The following is a 13,724-nucleotide window of genomic DNA, read 5'->3' on the forward strand; positions in this document are numbered from 1 at the left end:
TACTTTGATCTTCTCATACTGATTATTTAAGCTTCTGTTTTATGATCTCTTTCTAGTGCTAGAACCAGACCTCTTGAAACCACCTAATCTGACCCAGGAGTTTGAAAGAAGCAGGTGCTGAATTGTAATTTTCCCCCTGATTAAGAAAATGGGCTGTGATCGAAATTGTGGGCTCATTGCTGGAGCTGTCATTGGCGCAGTGCTGGCTGTGTTTGGAGGTATTCTGATGCCGGTTGGAGACATGCTTATTGAGAAGACCATTAAGAAGGTACAAGTAGTCTAAAGGGTATTTCTTGTCTTGTGTGATTCAGTCTGTCTTCTGTCCCTGTTTTGCTATGGTACCTGTTTTATATTCCGTGGTCACTGGCAACATTGTGTCTTTAATACAAAGGTGATGATGAACCATTGCAACTTCACCTGATGGAGAAATGTTGAAAGTATAATGTACATTGAATGTGAATGCATCACTATCTTAAGTATAATATCCAAATTCTGACAAAAGCTGTTTAGAGGTATGCAGGTTCGTAGAAATGATTGCTTTTCATTATGTCTCAAGATTATGTTGATATGCTTTTGAATGAGAAGTGTCTTTTGTGACGGTACATTTATAAATTTAGTTGTACTTTGGTTCATTTTGAGAAAAGTTTTATATATATATGTATATATATACACATACATACACACTTAAAATTGATTGTATTTCATAACAAAGCAGGAATCTTTGGTAAAACTGGTATCAACTTTTTTATTTGGCAAACTGATGCTTTTTATAATATGTATAATGACATATGATTGTCTTATAAACATTTCCTATTTATAAAGGTTTATATCGATTCTGCGAAAATGCTTTCAGAAACGTTATGTAGGACATATGCCAGCATATATGCAATGACTTGCCTGTAGTTTTGACAAAAATTAGGATGATTCAATACACAAGCTAGAATTCATCTCCCACCTTCATTCTTTCTAATGAGCTTCACACTCACTGAACTTTAACAGAGAGAGAGAGAGAGAGAGAGAGAGAGAGAGAGAGAGGGAGCGTGAGAATAAGAAGCTGATTGGCTGGAGTCCTAAACCAAGGGTGGCAAATTCAAATGGCTTCAGGGGTTTGGAGACAGGGTTTAAAAAAAAAAAAAGTGAGGGTTCCGAGAACAAAATAACATAAGAACAGGAACTACTGTGACCCTTGAGAGCGTGTGTCCTGCCCCAGGGCATGTATGCTCAGTTTTTTACATACGCTTGCCAAATGAAACATATCTGAGTGCTGGCCTCAGGTTGCAGCCTGGCTGGTTGTCAATGGCCCAGGCAGAGGGTTAATGAGCATAGTACACAATGGAGAACAACAAGAATCCAATCATAAAGTGGGCTAGACCTACCAATTTATACTGAAATTTCTGTTACTGCCAAAACCTTTACTTCTCTCATCCATTCATCCCTGTTGACTTCTTGCTCTTACTATGAGTGTAAATAAATACCATTTTATTTCACTGAGGCATTGACTGAATTGACAAATTAACATGAAGAATTAATTTCAAATCCAGTTATTCATGGCAAGAAGCTATTTCCCACTATTTCTTTCTATAGCCACAAATGATAGTGGTTTGAAAATTAAAAGAAATGGTCTCGGGACGCCTGGGTGGCTCAGTCAGTCAAGCATCTGCCTTTGGCTCAGGTCACGATCCCAGGGTCCTGGGATGGAGTCCCGCATCGGGCTCTCTGCTCGGCAGGGAGCCTGCTTCTCCCTCTGCCTGCCACTCTCCTGCTTGTGCGCTCACTCTCTCTGTCACATAAATAAATAAAATCTTAAAAAAAAAAAATTGTGTCACTATAGCCATTGTCTTAGTATAGGACAGTAGGACATTTTTGAGGTAATGGTTCATATATATATATATATATATATATATATATATATATACACACACACACGCACGCACACACACACATGCACACACACACACATGCACATAAAATAGGAGTGCTGTATTTGCTCAATAATAATATAGGCATTTCTAACTTTTCTATTGCTAACACATTGCAAAGCTTCAGCCGCATGCATTTAACTTTAAAGATATACTGTAAATGGAACGTCACTCCCCTTAGAATTCCCAGTTTTCTTGCCATTATTTATGATCCAGTTCAATAAAGATAAGCAGATGCTGGTGAGGTGGGGCTTACGTGACCATGTGAGATGGAAGTCCATTGCATGGTGCTCTTTCTACTCTATAAACTGTGCTTCCCTTCCGGATCTTCTGGGGAGAGAGCGAACAGAATCAGTTTCTCTGCTAACACACAGGCTATCATGTGTCTTTTGGGAAAGTCTCCAGAATGGAAAGTCACAATAATCTCCCACTGTGCAGCATTTTAGACTATTTCTTTCTGACACATAATTGATGGTCAGTAGCTAAATACTGATCATTTACCTTTTTCTTCTTCATTTGACAATAGTACAGATAGCCTCTCTGTTCAGGGGTGTGTGAAGTGCTAACATCTATTTTAAGTGTTTGACATTTATCTCTACATTCATAGTAGTTAATCATGAGAAAATAAGAGTTTTGAGATGTCAAAAATGTGCTTTTATATAGTGACAGAGAGTAAAATATTTTGTTTTACCTCAAGTTTAAGATTTAACTGGAGAAAAGCATATCATGCCAACCTACAGAGAACTGTGAGCCTCATGTATAATATGGGAAACTGCTACTTAGAAAGACGACTCTCTCGGAATATTCAGTAACTTCAGAAAGGTGAACCTGTTGGATTTTGAACAAGCATAGGATTTTGAAAGAGTGAGGAGGCCAAAAACAGCAGAACAAGGAAAAACTAATGTAGGACATATCCACTTTCAGGGAGAACCGAAGACTCTCTTTTAGGAACATCTCTGCACAGTCTGCTCAAGATATCACAAAGGTGCTCTGGGCTAGCATGGTAGAGTACATGGGAAAAAAAGGGTAATGGAGTGTAGTGCAGTTTGGATATGGAACTAAATTAGGAGAGAGTAAAAATACTTCAAGATGTCCAGCTGAGCTATTGGGTAAGATGTGCCATAGGAGGAAAAAAAAAAGACTGAAGTTTTATGAGTGTTTTGATGTGAACATCAGTGTATGTTTCAAAGGTCAGAACTCAGACTGATCATTGCTATCGAGATTACAGATAAAACTAAACAGTTGATGTGCTTTCTCTAGAGCTTGAGTGTAGAGACAAAAAAGCAGAGAGATCACTACAGGTTTTATGCATAATTCAGAGGTAGGAAGACAAGAACAAATGATTTTATGTAAAGAAATAAAAATAAAAGAGTGTAATTAATTTGGAAGTTAATGGAGGGCCAGCACTCAAGGAAAAAGAAAATTAAATGCCCTCAGGCATATGAAAATTCAGGAAATAATAATTAGAACATGGTCACTAAGGTTCTTGAACATATAAATTCAGTAGGGTAGGGTAACAAATTTGGTAGGGTAGGATGCAACAGAGAAATGGAGGACTTTCTCTTCTTGTTTTTGAAATAAGGGTTATATGTGCAACCTTTTACAAGACGGGGGGCGGGTAGTATGGAGCTAGACCCTCGAAGGTGGAGGAGGCACAAAACTGAAATTTGAGGAGGAATGAGTTCCAAAAAACTCTTAACTGATAGTTTATATTGTATGCCTGCCACGTTTCCATAGACTTTCATAGACTAATCATCAGAATCCCTTCAATGGTCAGTATCTCTGATACATTTAAGACTAAGCCTGATTTTGCTCTCAGATTTCAATATAGCCATGTTGATCTTGTCAATTTTAGTCTTATAAAGATGCTGGGACTTTTTCTTTCCTTATACTAGGCTGTTTCTTTATTCTTCAGTTTACAAAACTGTTCTAAAAATAAGATTACAACATGTATCTGCTTGACACAGAGTAGGAGTCAAATCTCTGAATTATGTGTAAACCCACAGAGCCAAGTGCCTTACCCCCTGCCTCAGGAGCACTTAGGTTAAAACTATTGTTTTGCAAACATATAAACATTTTAGTTTTGGTTTTCGTTTACCACTGAAACTCACTGAAGTTTACTTTCTTCATTTAATTGACTAACAGCAAATTGGGAAAGTTATTACCTGCATACAAGCATCCTTTAAAAAAATTAAAGTGCTTACTTGAAAAAGATCAGAAAATCATCCCATGCTGTTATCTCATTTATAAAGTGGAGCTGGAACAGGGTGTTGTCTTCTGTGATATCACTTAGACAGCACAGCACTTGATATGGTCTAAAATAGTCCAGAAATTTTACTACTTTTATATATAAGTGTGTGCATGTATATACACACATACATTCATTTTATGCTATTTCTAAGGGATGTTTTCTAGGGACTTCATGCTTTTTATAGATTACAGCTGAACACTTTCTGACCAGTATTTTTGACTCTGATTCCTAAGAGAGTTCTGTGGAGCCAGCAGGTTTATGCAATCTTACGTAGATAAAGTCAATGGCATCAGATGTCACAAATGTGGAAGCTACCACAGCACTTTGGAAAAAGGTCAAAGTTCTGCCAGCATTTATAAAAGATAATCTGTTACTTGACATTGTTAATATCACTTGATAAGTATTTCATGAATTTTGCACAACATTGGTAATTTTAAATAAATCTTAATTTCCCTATGCTATTAAGTATAGAACACCAAGAAGGAAATTAAAGCTTTTCCTTTCCTCCTAAAAGACTAATGTTAAATTATACCATCGCTCAATTATACCATCATTTCTTTTCCTTATTCTTGAAAAGAACAATCCATTAGTAGTTTGTAAGACATGCCTTCAGATAAAATAAATTGAAATAATTATTTGTTCAATAGCCCATATTTGACTCAATAGTCCATATTTTAAATAATATAATATTTATATTACTTTTATAATATCAGTTTACAGTATTTCCAAGTATGAAAAAATGATTTGCAGAAATCGTTTTATGTTAATGACAGCATATGAGAACATGAACATGAAACAGTGCAAAGTAAATTTTAAATTAGAGGTATAAAAATGGATTAAACACTACATACATTTGCATTTTAACTGCAATAATGAAATTACTTAAAACCAGTGTTTCAAGAAACAGCAGGTACATGTATGTAATTTCCTTCCTGCTATCCAAGTTGTGTCAACATATCAACATAATTTAGTACTCATGCCGAATGCACCACCTCCCATATTAAGTTCTCACATCAGGTTTTGGAGGCTAATTTCCTGGGTTTCACCAAATCTTATCCTGGGTTTTAATCGATGACTTGACTCTGAAGCTGTTCTTTGTCAGCATAGACACCGCTAATACCATAATTCAGTGCATTTTTGTGTGCATGTGCACACACACACACGTGCATAGACGCTTGCAAAATGCACAGATCTTTTTGCACGTGAGGAAATGTCTTGTCCTAAACGGAACAAATTGTGGTAGTGAGTGGGGATGGTGAAGACTATTTTCAGTATGTTTCTGCATTTTAAGGAAGTTTTAATGTCACTGCGGTGAGAGTAAATTTTAAAATGACTAAATAGCAGAAAAAGAAATGTCTGAGAATACTATGTGAGTTATCGCCACATGACTGAGACAGGAAATGCTATCAGTGAAACAATTCAAGCAGTCTGGAGAGTAAATGATGTTAGAATTCTCCCTCCAAAGGGTGGATAGGACTTGTATGAGAATAACAGCTAACATTTACTGAACGCTTGCTAGCTATGTGCAAACACTGTTCTAAGTGCTCACATTTATTAATCTCTATAACCAGGAGGATAAATATTCAACTAAACCATATTCAACTTATGTTGAATTTCAAAAAATACTAATTTCATGGGCTTCAACCTAATACTATTGTTTTTACCCCCATTTTACAGATAAGGAAACTGAGGTATAAAGAAATTAAATAACCTGCCTAAGTTTCAGTGGTTAGCACAGGACCAAACTGGGGACTAAACCCCTAGGATTCAGGGTCATTCTTAAACACTTCACTCTGCTTTGTTGGAAGAAGCCACTATACTTGTTCAGCGTGGGGACAAGATATGGGAATCTAAGTCATAGATTAAAATCTGCTACACATAATTCTGTTAGTACTTTATAAGATCCTTGACAACATATTTTCTACATTGGTACTCTACATACTCCACACATAGGAGGATATCAAGGGCATTTTAATAATTACACCAAAGTTCCCAGGGTTGGTGATGAGCACTGTTTTCCTGGAACAGCAATAATCAAGTGCGTATATAACTAGGTGGAAGATATTGCTGCTCAGACATCTGCTTTCAAATTAATGTAGCAAAATAGAAGTTACAATGTCAATAGCTTTCAACCCAGCTGGAGTCCTTGCCATAGGAGAGTCATCATGTTGGAATCCAGCCAGTACTGGGGTTGGATAGACTGTATGCTTAAGGTCAGGGACAGATGCTGATGGACACATCAGCCAAGTGAGAGGACCTTACATTATATTATTTTTTTCATGTACATCATTATTGACTCTATACTTCAAATATAGTGAAAGATTTGCAAAATAGGCTAGATATAGCCCAAATTCGACTTAAAATCGAGGCCTTTTAAGGTCACAAATAACATAAAATCCTTTGTTCCTTTTAAAATTAAAGGGACTCGTGGCATGTTTGGTCTTGGTACTCAAGGAATGGCTATACACTTTTCTAAACTACTACATGCAGTAGTCTTAGGATCAGAAGAAATGCATTCCTATTTTGACTGTTTCAAGATTTTTTCTCTTTGTCTCTGATCAAACCATGGCAATATGGAAACTACACAAGTTTGGAGTACGAAGACCTGATTTCTCTATTGCCTGCTACTAACTTGTCATGTAACCTTGACTCAGACATCTGTTTTCTCCAGGACTCATTTCTACCACTGAAAAAAAAGAGACATGGGATTAGATGGCCCTAACTCTAATAGCTGATAATTCAGTGCACTCATTTCAGTTTTTTGTGTTTCAACTTTACCATTTAAAAAAATATATATATCTCCTGATCAACAAATAAGGCAGAGTGAGTCCTGGCCTTTAGAAGAAAGGCATGATACACGGGTAGTCTTTTGATATTAAATGCACATACCTTAGAGTTAGGGAGGTTTTCTGCCCCGACAAGTACCTTCCATCACAGTTCCTTTTCAATTCTGTAAACATTTATTGAGTTTCTTTCATTAAGAACTAAAGTAAAATGTGTGCCTTAAGAGTTATATGATAATTGCTATTGCATTAGTCCTTAAGATTCTTATAGTGCAGGAGTAGCAGTGTGTATGTTCGTGTGTATTTTCTCCTCATATAATCTCTTGAAACTGGTACATTATTGTAGCTTTCGGCTTCAACACCCTCATCAGACACCTTTACATTTAGAAGAATAGCCATCATACTTCATCTGCATGTAACTCTGTCTTACTATTGAGCCTCTTAGTATTGGAAATAAGACTTTTGGGGAGCTACTAAAAAGTTTTTCAAGGACAACTGGTTGTAAAAAGTACTGGTCTAACATGTTTTAGCAGCTCCAGTGAGCCCAGTGAAAATGCATTGCAAGAGCACGGGGTTTTGTAATAGCATTTTAGCTTGGTGCCCTGTTCTTCTCTGAGGAATTTCCTTATTCTCTGCATTAAGCAATAAGTAATGTATCCTGAAGATATGAAACTTAGTTTGACTTCTACCAACTAAGTACAGAGGTGACAGGGGAAAAAAAGAAAAGACCATAATAGTATGGTGTAAAAGAGGACTAGTCTAAGAGTCAGAGACTAGGATTTTCATGATGGTTCTGCTGCTCTTAGAGTACTCATGGGCCAGCCACATCATTCCTCAGAGCCTCAGCGTGCTCACCTAGAAAATGAGATAATGTTCCATGTCCTTTCCCAATTCATCATTCTATGAATTGATGCTTCCTGGTGAGGGAAACAAATAGGTCAGATTATTCCTGTATTCATGTGTCTGTTTGGGCTCATTTTCTGTGAAATACTTTTCTTCCTCTTCCTCAAGCACAAAGATGGAGCTTTCCATTGTGGGCACTCTTCCCAAGGTACTTAATTGGAAATACTGCCTGCTACCAAATCACCTTTGTTTGCTCTGGTTACCATAGCTTTACAGACTTTTGGCTCAGAGAACGAAAGCCATGGACAGAAACTGGAGGAGCATCTATAACTCCTTCAATGAATAGATAATGAAATTGACCCTGAGGGGCTTGGTGATTTTCCACTGAGTCTCACAGCACCTAAAACAAGGGACGAGATTTCTAATACAGGGTTTTGTGATTCTGTCATTGGTATGTTTTCCACTTGTTTATCTTCACTACATGGGGCATTGATGATTTGTAATGAATTCCACAAAATAAAAGACAACTTCCTTATTTCATCGTTTTATTCTAAAAGTAGTAAATAACGTTAGACTGTTGTAGCTTTTGGAAACATGTCCTATTCAGTTGCTACAAATATATTGAGTTAGGGATTGAGAAGGATTTTGAGAGAGAGAAAAGAGAGAAAGTGAATGAGCAGTTGGGGAAGGAGCATGGGGAGGGAGAATATCTTAAGCAGGCTCCACACCCAGTGCGGAGCCCTATTCAGGGCTCCATGTGACGACTCTGAAAGCATGACCTGAACCAAAATCAAGAGTTGGATGCTTAATCAACTAAGCCAACCAGGTGCCCCAGGATTGAAGATTGTGAAGAGAAGTCAAATTTGTGTTTTTCATCGAGAAGCTTTTCCTTTTTCTTGATTTAATAAATGTTAAGTGATGATCCTCTGAAGTGTACAACTTTTGAAAAAAAGTTAAAGCTTTCAATGCTGCCAGATTTTTCTTGGTTTTTCTGTTTTGTCTCCTCAGTCTGAGGGCAGAAGAGAAGTTAATGTTCAAGCCGATAACCTTTTGGAGGAGGTTTAATAAAATTTGCTTAATAAATTGTGTTATAACTGTTGCAATATTACCCTTAGGTCACCAGCCATGTCTGCAGTATCACACACTGATTCCCTTTATAAAAGTTTGACTAAAAGAGGTTGCTATAATAATTTGTTGAAAACTTGTCTGTTGCAATTGTATGGCAAGTTTGCAAAAGTTCTCCTGAGCAGGGTCCTTGAGCTTGGTCCTTGCAGTGGCTAACCAAAAGTTCTAAAACCCCAGAAGTGCCCATATTTACTACAAAGAAATAATGCAAACTTGTTTTCTTTTTCATAGCAAGTTGTACTCGAAGACGGTACAATTGCCTTTCAGAATTGGGTTAAAACAGGCACAGAAATTTATAGACAGTTTTGGATCTTTGATGTGCAAAACCCACAGGAAGTGGTTGTGAACAGCAGTAGAATCAAGGTTAAACAAAGGGGTCCTTACACATACAGGTGAGTCCCCAGAAATAAGCGGCGTTCTTTCCTTGACCATTTGTATTTCTGAAAAGACTTCTACTTGCAAAATGACCTTGTTTTCAGATGTACTTATTGTTTTTTCCAGTAAGGCATAATGAAATATTTTGTTTCTCCCTATAGAGAATCCCAATCTAAGGATTTAATGATTATAAGATATACAGATTTTATTAGAAATTTGGCAGCATCAAATAACTGCCCTACACTTAAGAAGTTACAGGTGTTTTGCACTTGTGACACATATTCTCGGCAACTCTGAAATATGCATGCTTAGTAGAAAAAAATTTATCTGAATTTTAAAAAGTAGAGTATTTTAAAATCCAAAAATTGAATGTATACATTATACCAGTGGTTCTCGAAGTGTGGTTCCCACCTCAACAGCATCAGCCTCACCTGGGAACGTCTTAGAGATGTGAACTCTCAGATCTCACCCCAGGTCAAATGAGGCAGACTCTTGGGTTGGAGCCCAGCAGTAAGTTTTTACAGACCCTCTGGGTGGTTCCAGTACATACCCAGTTTTGAAAACCACAGCATTAAACTGATTTTATGTAACTACAGTATATGTTAAGGATTTCTATTGAAACTAATTTCCAAGTCAGACGGGTATTTGTCTTGATTTAGTGGTTTTATCTTTCTATTTCTCCAGGACTGAGACTGAAGATGTTACACCTATATCTTACATTCTCTAATAGTTTCACACACTTTTGAATAGAATCTTCGGATATTAGAACTAGAGGGGAATGATTAGCCAGAACTTTTCATTTTGTAAACTAAAAAAACTGACACCAGGGGAAGTGAAGTGATTTCTCCATGTTCACGCAGACCTAGGAACTGGTGACTCCTAGATTTTCGAATTTTTTTTTTTTCTTATTTAAATTACAGACTATGTGTTTTTTCCAACTATCAAGGTAGGAAAATGGGGGGGGGAACTGAGGTGCTAAAGGCACTAACGATCACCAGGATAAGGAATACATTTATGATATCCATGTGGGAACATAGTTAAGTCCTGCTGTATAATTTGTTATACAAATGTGTGATTTTCCTTCAAGGATAATTACAACTCGTTACATAGCACGATCAATTCTTATCACCAAATTTCATATTTAAAATGATTTCTTAAAATTCATAGTTTTAATATCTGTTTTAGTCCATAATTATATAATTTATTTCTTCATACATTAATATGTTTTTAGATTGACAACTCACACTCAAAATCTAATATAATGGCCCTTGGGAAGGTAGTGTCTGCTGCCCTAGCACATGATATATAGGCTGCCGAGAGCCCTGGTGACTCTTCTGTCCTAGCCATTGTCCCCAAGACTCTCCTCTCTACGCACATATCTGTGACAATTCACGGTGCTATTGAAAAACACTTGGTTTTCATTGTTAACACACACACACAAAATCTTACCTTGGAAAATATTTTCATTTTTTCATGGTCTTAGAGTTCTCATGTTATTATCAAAAGTCTATATGAGTAGTTTGTTCCCAAAAAAATACTGTAACAATGATGTATACCTATGAAAATCTAGACTTCATATGTGAGCTAGTGAGAATCTAAGAAAAATTATTAAAAGAATTATAACCTGAGTGAACTGAATACATGTGAGGAAAGCAAATAGTTATTAGAATTTGAGAACTTCTGTTTTATTTTTTGTTTGGGGGAGGGTCACTTTTTATTTTTAAGGATATTACTTGAGATGGGGAGAAATATAATCATAATACTGAATCCAGCCTGAGTCCTTCTCTGATAGGTGACAGCTAATATATATTTCCTTTTTAGAGACTTTAATCTATCTCTCCAAGGGGCAGAAGGGTTAGATATACTTGATTTACCTGGAGAGGCAGTGAGGGGAAGGTTGAATTAGTGAAGCTGGATTTGCAGCTAAAGTTTATAAACACTAAATTCCCATTTATATAACAATGTTAAAGGGATTTCTAATCAACTAGGGGTCATCCTGTCTTATGATGTCACCAAAATGGAACCATTAGTGTCTGTTTGGAATGCCTTAAACAAAGGGAAAACAATTGGTTACCTTTCAGAAAAAGTTCATTTCAGAGTCTTCCTAACAGCTAACAGGTTGAGGTGAACTTGCCTCCACATAAATTATACCCTGAACGCAGTTGAAACTGGGAGGGTGGAAAGATGTCCCTCCTCAGAACCACAGGCTCATTTGGCCGATATCTGCTAACGTGAGTTCAGTGCAACTTTGATTGACAAGGTACAATATAGGTGAAAGCATGAAATTGCCTGGATTGAAATCTTAATTATATGTATTACAATTTCATTGTTTCTATGAAGACTCAGTAATTCCTTGAGAATTTTCTTCGATCCAACATCATTCTTTTTTATTGTTGTTTTTAAGTTACTTTGGCAGGAGTACAAAGAAAGCACTCTGGGGAAAAATCTAAGGCAAATTTCTCCCTTTGACCTGAGTCACTAACACTTTGCAAAACCTGTATACATTCTATTTTTTAAACAAAAGAAGTGAGCAATTATGTTCTCTTTCTAAATGTTCATCCTGAACACAGGCCTCAGTGCAAAGGATTTTTCTCTTAGTGCCATCTACTGGTGTAATGTTGTTAGTACAACTTAAGTAAGCTAGAATCTGGGTCACTTACGTTGCTACTGTTTCAATTATTACACATACATAAGTCTTCCTGAAAATTAAAGTGCTCCAATTCTAAATGTTAATAGCAAGTTATCTAATTTTAAGATATAATTACATAAAAGAAATTAGTTGACTAGTAATAGACTGTCCTGGATGCTGCTTCAGATTTGTATATTCCTGGTATGTCTACCGTACTCCAAGAAGAATAAATAATAAATAATAAACCGTTGACAAAATTATGTTAAAAATAAATTATCTTTCCATCTCACTCTGAACTCTTTTGAAAAAAAGTGATCCAGTAATTAATGTATTCATCCAAAAATTATTTATCAATAACTCACCATGTGCCAGGCACAGTGCTTAGGGATACAAAACACTCATAATTCCTACCCTACAGGAATTTCCTTTTATTTATTTGTTTGTTTATAGAGTCAGAGAGTGTGCATGCGTAAGCATAAGCAAGGGCAGGAGGAGAGGAAGCGAGAGAATCTTGAGGGGATTCCATGCTGAGCATGGAGCCCAACCTGGGACTGGATCCCACCACCCTGAGACCATGACCTCAGCCAAAATCAAGAGTCTGGTCCCCAACCAAATGAGCCACCCAGGTGCCCCCAAGAATTTACATTTTTATTATACTTGAGTGAAATATTGTATCTTTTGTTTTTACATTTTCTTTAGTCCCATGTTTTTTCAGTCTTTACCTTAGCTGTCTATTCACCTCATGTATAGACATTCACATATATGGTAACGCAATGAATGATGCATACCTTATTTTGTCTCAATAAATACCCTGTACTTGCAAAAGATTTTTTTTGTAATAATCACCCTTCACCATGTTCCTAAAAAGTAGTTGGTACTTTTTAGCCTAGAGATTTTACAGCCAGGAGCTCAGAACTAGTAAGTATTTAATATATAGCAGGAGTGGGGAGGGGAACTGGCCTGTAAAATGGAAATTTACTGCATTAGTTATCTTTCATTCTCATTAAAGTATTGGAAAATATGTAAAAGCCAGTGCTGGATAGGCTACGTATGTTGAGCATTCTTTCTAATATAAGAAAAGGGACTCTTAATATTCCCCGACGGGAACCTTTCTACTGTCTCCTCCTTACCCTCAGGATAAAGGCTAAATACTAGAGGATAGGATGCAACCCTTTTATGTTTGAGATCTTGCTTATTTTGATGGCTTTATTTCCCACCATTCTCTCTATTCTCATTCTACAATCCAAACAAATTCAACAATTTGCGTTTTTAGCAATACACGATGGGGCTTTTTACCATTTCTCCTAATTTAACTTCTATTTTCAGACCACTTATGTGGAATTGCTACCACATTGTATCTTGACCCTTAACTGCCACCTGGATTTGTATCTGTTCTGGGTTTTCCCATGGATTCTGTGAAAACTCTTATAATAACACCTATTATTTCTCCCATCTATGCAGATTTAAGATCCCTTTCTCTAATTTGCCCAACACCCAGCATTGGCTTATTTATCATTTTAAACCAATTGGTTAGCATAATTTCTGACATATTCTATGTACTCAAAAATTATTTGTTACCTGAATGAATGGCATTGGAGACCTGTTCACTTGAGGCGATTATTCTGAATTGTATTGGTTTGTTTTGCAGAGTTCGTTATCTAGCTAAAGAAAATATAACCCACGACTCCGAGAACCACACAGTCTCTTTCGTCCAGCCCAATGGTGCCATCTTTGAACCTTCACTTTCCGTTGGAACAGAGAATGACACCCTGACCGTTCTCAATCTGGCTGTAGCAGTG

General features: G+C 36.7%; 1 protein-coding gene across 3 annotated transcripts in view; it reads left to right on the plus strand.

The window, feature by feature from the left end:
• Nucleotides 1-13,724, plus strand: part of CD36 (CD36 molecule (CD36 blood group)) — a 76,758-nt gene that overhangs the window by 46,846 nt on the left and 16,188 nt on the right. For all 3 annotated transcript variants that reach the window (XM_073898716.1, XM_025872788.2, XM_073898717.1), the window contains exons 3-5: nucleotides 57-268; nucleotides 9,153-9,313; nucleotides 13,574-13,721. In XM_073898716.1, the coding sequence (XP_073754817.1) occupies nucleotides 149-268; nucleotides 9,153-9,313; nucleotides 13,574-13,721 (429 nt within the window). In that variant the 5' untranslated portion in view covers nucleotides 57-148. The remainder of the gene's footprint in view (nucleotides 1-56; nucleotides 269-9,152; nucleotides 9,314-13,573; nucleotides 13,722-13,724) is intronic.

Source organism: Callorhinus ursinus, unplaced genomic scaffold, assembly GCF_003265705.2.
Source record: "Callorhinus ursinus isolate GAN/ISIS: 27379988/994484 unplaced genomic scaffold, GSC_fseal_2.0 scaffold12, whole genome shotgun sequence".
Classification (NCBI taxonomy): Eukaryota; Metazoa; Chordata; class Mammalia; order Carnivora; family Otariidae; genus Callorhinus; species Callorhinus ursinus.